General features: G+C 37.6%; 1 protein-coding gene across 1 annotated transcript; it reads right to left on the reverse strand.

The window, feature by feature from the left end:
• Positions 1 to 1,902: 1,902 nt before the first annotated feature.
• Positions 1,903 to 5,132, reverse strand: LOC114073525 (proteasome subunit alpha type-2-like; the record flags this gene model as incomplete). The annotated part of the gene is made up of 6 exons (XM_027911260.1): positions 1,903 to 2,308; positions 2,385 to 2,442; positions 2,858 to 2,931; positions 4,003 to 4,084; positions 4,441 to 4,563; positions 4,959 to 5,132. Coding segments are annotated over 6 exons (628 nt in total), but the record flags the coding sequence as incomplete, so codon positions are not given.
• Between the last annotated feature and the right edge of the window lie 503 nt (positions 5,133 to 5,635).

Raw genomic sequence — 5,635 nt, forward strand, 5'->3', positions numbered from 1 at the left:
GGGAGAGACTTGCCTTCTGATCACTGGGTCCTGCAGGGAGCAAGGGCCTAAAATGATTTCACAAGGTCTGGAAAGCAATAGGGAGAAAAAGTTGTAAAGGGCTTACTGCACCTGTATTTTCTTTACTGTGTGGGCGACTGTGCACTGTAACAGAGGGGTTGTGGAGTCTCCCTCACTGCAGATACTGGACACAATCCTGTGCCATGTGCTTTAGGATGACCCTGCTTGAGTAGGGACATTGCCCTTCCAACCTGGCCCATCTGTGATTCTGTGACTTAAAGTAGTAACTTCATGAAACGATGACACTGTTTTCAGAGCCCGATCCTACTAGTTAATAAATCCCAGTTGTCATAGGTGTCACACTGCTCTACCTCGGAGCAGACCACCTCGCAGGACAAACAAATCAACATCACCTGCATTAAGTGAGCAGTGTCTCTTCTTTCAGAACAGGAACAAGCTAAATGAAGCACAGTCACAGTTTGTGGCCAGCTAAGTTACAACTGCTCACGGTTTTGAAGCTTTTTGTTGTAAAAGGAGCTTAGTGGTAGTGTTCTCATCTTTTCCAAGGCACACTTCTATTTGTTCTCATAGGAAAAATGTGTCACCATTGAAAAATAAATCAAACATTATTTTACCTGTTCAAACGGTTTACATTCCCAAAAAGCACTCACTGAACCACTTTTTCACATAGAAAACCCTTTTCAATATTTATATAGCATTAAAAAAACTGATTGTGTATAAACATTTTAAATTGAAGATGAAGCAATTTAAAGTCTTCAGTTTCAGTTCTGAGTTGTTAAATTTTCTCTAGAATAAGGATCAGGGTATGGACTGGTTTTCAGAGCCAAATACTCAAAAAGTGATCTGGAGGAACCACTTGGACAGAGCTTTTATTTCTGACATTAGGAAATAAAACTTCATTTATGGCACGATTCAGAAACTCTTATTTACCTGATGATAATATAAACCATCAGCAGACATGGGAAAGCACAGGTCAATCAGGTTAGACACTACTTTCTGCAGACTGATACTTTGTATTTTCTTTAGCAGTTAGGGCTGGCTGACATGTAACCTGCCAGGCAGTTCCCCTCCTTCCTTAGCCTTACACACAAGCAGAGGGATCCAGCTGTCACTCCCAGTTCATTATCGACATTTTAACAATGAGATTGCTTTAAAAAATATAAACCCTGCAAACTTAAATGGTGGCAGACCAGATTATTTCTGCTGAACTCCCTCCATATGTTTATCCTGTTTCTTTTGTAATAAATTGTGTTTCTTTGTGACCTGAGCAACTCTATATATGTAACAAATTTATTGATACATACACCCCCCACAAAGAATATCCAAGTTCTGCACCTGTCTTTAGAGTTACCTTGTAAGTTGGAAAATATTTCAGGACAATTCAAGGGATAAAGTAATTACATTACATACTCTCATTCTGTTTCGTAACTCCTGTTGATTTTTATTGATGGTGATAAATGCATTTAGTTAATTACTTCTACTTTTTCTAACAATATTTCAGGGTTGAAAAAGTGCAATTTCTAGGGCCAAGAAAATAACTTAAGTAATGGAAAACAAGTTCTTGTGACACAAAGACCAAGAAGGTCAAAAGCAGAGAGGCTCAAGTAGATTGCAGTTCATACCTGAAATGGAAGACTGTTCTATCTCTTTGTGAAAGTACATTATCTTTTACACCAGTTAAAACCATTTCTGGAAATTATTTAACATTTAAACAATATTCCAAAGTGAAAAATTATCCTGTCCGCTCAACATTTAGATTCTTTAAAAGGTCTAACAGGAATCCATCACGGCTGTATGGGAAAAACTGTTTCCTCAAAAATAAAGATACTGAAATTTAAGCTTTATGCAGATAAACAAGCTAGGATTGAAAAGACACACAGACACTTTCCCCCAGAACATTGGCCTCCGATTTTATTCTTTAGCCTTTCTCAAGCTGTCACTATATCTTTACATTTTGTACAGTATTTTGTGTATCAAGGGAAAGAATTATCTTTAACAAGATTTTAAGTATTACAATATTAAGGACCGTTGTATTTGCACCCATGATGTTTAAAAAATCTCTCAGACAAACCATGTAGAAATAAGTATGCAAAAACTGCAAAGAAAAACATTTAAGTAGCCAAAATTAAAAAGACCTTTGTGTGAACCACACAGTCTTGCTCGGTTTCTACTAGGCTATTGCAGCCAAGTAGTCTTTAACCTCAGTTGGAGTGAGCCTCCTAAAACCAGCCTCATTACAGATGCCAACTTCAATGTTGTCTTCTGTCATTTGCCCTTCAAAGCTCTCCTATTAAAGAAAATGCAGTTCAGTGGATCGTATCAATGAAGTCATAAGAAACTTCTTTCTAAAGTCTTTTGCTCACCTTTAGTGTTAAAATAGCTGTATGAATGGCATCTTCGAGCTCCAAATCTTCATTGTATCTGCAAACAAACATTCATGCATTTCAGCATGGGACAAAGCCCTTTCCAAATTTTACTGATCCTGGAGTCTCTAAAAACCCAAACACTACTAAAATCTTTCTCATACAAATATTATTTGTAAGCACTGTAACATTATTAGTCAAAGTTCTTATTTGTCAAAAAAGGAATCAGTACCTTTCATACTGACACTGTATATAACAATATTGCTGCAAATATGTTCTCCACAAACACAAAAGCTGGAGTTCAAATAAGTCAAATTTCCTGTGCATTCCTAAGTAAGTAAACTAGAAGTATCACATCTTAAGTATTTCAAAATTTTGTTCTGACAATCTAAAAAGGTGTGCATTTCTTTTAATCTGGCTGTTTTACGTGGAACCTGCACAAAACACGGTATCCATTCAGACAAATACATTACCTTTTCTCAAGGAATGTTTTCCCATTGACATAATTTTTTCCCATCGCTGTTGCCTTCCATGCAAAGTAAGCTCCCTGTAAAAGCAACAATCTATTGAACTGTTCTGTGTGACTCAGTCAAACACTGCGTATTCAATACATACAAGTACAGCAACAATTATGAAATTACTGAATGTTCTGAGACTATGGGAGATAATTTTGGATCGCATTCAGACTAATTTGATACAGTAACACATGCTGTGAAAACGTACAGAACATTTGTAGGTGGCCCCATGTATTTTCATCCTCCCACTACTTTGAAAGATGAACTAGTAAGTCCTTAGCATAGCTTTGATTTGGAATTCCATAAACGGAAATAGTATGTTTGCCTTTGAGAAAGTGTACAGTCAGATCCTTACCGAGGTTCACTCCACTCTTCTTTCTGAAGATGAGGTAGTATAAACAACCTGTTGCAAATCAGCCATCTGATTTATGTTAGCTACTAACAGGATATTTAGCCATCACTTCTATTCTCTCTGGCATGAAGACTATCAGCCGGCCTATGCCTTAATCAAACTGTCTTAAGTCATCTGCATTTTGCTTTTTACTTTGCGGAATCAGACAGTAATTCAAACTTCTGAAGCTCATCAATGATCATGACAGTGACCTCATTGTTTTTGTCTGAAGCACTGCACCTCGCACGTGCATCAAAGGGTAGTTTTTCAGAAGTACAGGGCAAACCCAGCAAGTAAACTCACTTAACCACTGTCATTAAATATTAAGACATGTGCATTTTGTCTCACAATACAACAGGTTTTGACTAAACTTCCATTCAGTTTTGAGCAGCGTAAGCAGACATTTGTTTTCCTGATATCTGTTGCAGAAGGCCATTTTTGCTGCCACAATCAACTAGGGAAGGCATGAAAAGGGTTGGTGATCTCCCTCAAAAGCAGCTCCCATCCCTCACGCAGTAACATGTAGGTCCAGAATGATCCAGACTTGCTCCAAGCACTGACTGAAATGGCTCATTTTAACTTCTGAAGTTATGTTAAGGTATCTTTTGTTCTAGCCCTGCACTGCCCTCATTGCAGAAACTATTTCATGAACACCTGGGAAATTTCACATCTTTTACAGAAGCAGCAGAATTTACAAACGTAAGATACTTACAGATGGATCCGACTGGAATAAATACGGCCTCCCTTCATTCCAGCCACATATTAGCAGTGACACACCAAAAGGACGAACACCACTACAGGAAAACAAAATGATAAATTATTCAGTGAAAGCCAGAGGTGACCAAATTATTTTCGATGTGTTAGTGTTCCCCTAAATATTTCCCACCAGACCGGAGCTGTGATAAGGAATGACTAGTCAACCACCAGAACAAACCCAAAAGTACGCTGCCTTGTCTGATGCGTTGGTTTGCAAGATACGGAGACTCATTCTCAGCTGGTGCCAGTCCACACTCCTCCCACTGGCCCACTTTCTGTGCATGTTCTCCACTGAAGAATTGTCTTTGACACAAAAACTTGCACCGCTGAGCAGCTGTTACTCCTTACTTTTAAAAAACATCTTTCTAAGCAACTTTGCAATTCTACCACATACCCGGACTGCGTGTATTCCTGCATCACGGAAGCGATTCTCTGTACTAGCTGAGCTGTTGGAATGGGCTCATGATAAACCAAGTAGTACTGCTGGGCCAGCTTCCGAGCTCTGTGCACAAGTACTCTAAAAAGAAAGACAGAATTACTATGTCAAAGAAATTCCAACTGGAACTGAAAACTCATACTAACTACAGTGCTATGGAGTTGTACATCTGTCATAACATTAATGTAAGAAAACAGACTGTGCTGGCTTACCTTGATCAACTGAGTAATCTCTGAAACACTTAGACTGAAACTGAGGTTGAATAACACTGCTTTCATTCTCCAGATAAAAGTTATTTGACAAGGTATTGGATATATTGAGGAAAATTTCAAGTGAATGTAATTTTATTATTATAATAAAATACGGTATTTCAACATATACCTAGTAAGACTTAGAAACAGCTAGTTGCTACCTGCTTCTTACACTTCTTGTATGAAAATGGATCTAACTGGTGATCAAACAAGATGTTTTCATACCTGTAATCTGGACCCATTCCACTGTACACTAATCCTATATGTTTGGTAATTGGTTCTACTTTGTGGACACTCCTTTCGTCATACAGAATGGATTTCTGCTTCTTCTCAGTTGCCAACACCACCCCATTTGCAGCTGGAAAACAACAAGAAATTTTTTTAAATATCAAATTAAAACTATAGAAAGCAGTCAAAACACAGAACAAGTTTAAAGATTCTGAATAACATATTAATAATTGAGCAATCAAAGTAACTTTTTTTTTGTCTAATTTCTACGTGTAAGGACAGGAACAATCAAAAAAACCTCCAAACCAAACATCAATCTCTACCACCTGACCATCTACAGAATCACCCAGAAAAGAACCCCAGAAAACACTATAGCTATTCAACACGTGAAAATCCACTGAAAGAGTAACAAAATATGTAACAGAAGGAAAGATGAGCAAAGATCCAATACACAGGACCCAGTACATAATCCAAACTGATTTAGTTCTCTCAAATTATAGTCAAAATCCCAAATCCTTCACTAAAGTAGTTATTTTCTGGACATACCTTTAATCCCAACTGATGGAGCTCCTGCAGCTACTGCAGCCAAAGCATATTCAATCTGAACAAGCTTTCCAGAAGGACTAAAAAAGAAGATGCAAAAAAAAAAAAAAAAAAAAAAAAAAAAAAAAAAA

This window comes from Empidonax traillii, unplaced genomic scaffold (assembly GCF_003031625.1).
Source record: "Empidonax traillii isolate 1590-97213 ecotype Southwest subspecies unplaced genomic scaffold, ASM303162v1 scaffold6826:size5635, whole genome shotgun sequence".
NCBI lineage: Eukaryota > Metazoa > Chordata > Aves > Passeriformes > Tyrannidae > Empidonax > Empidonax traillii.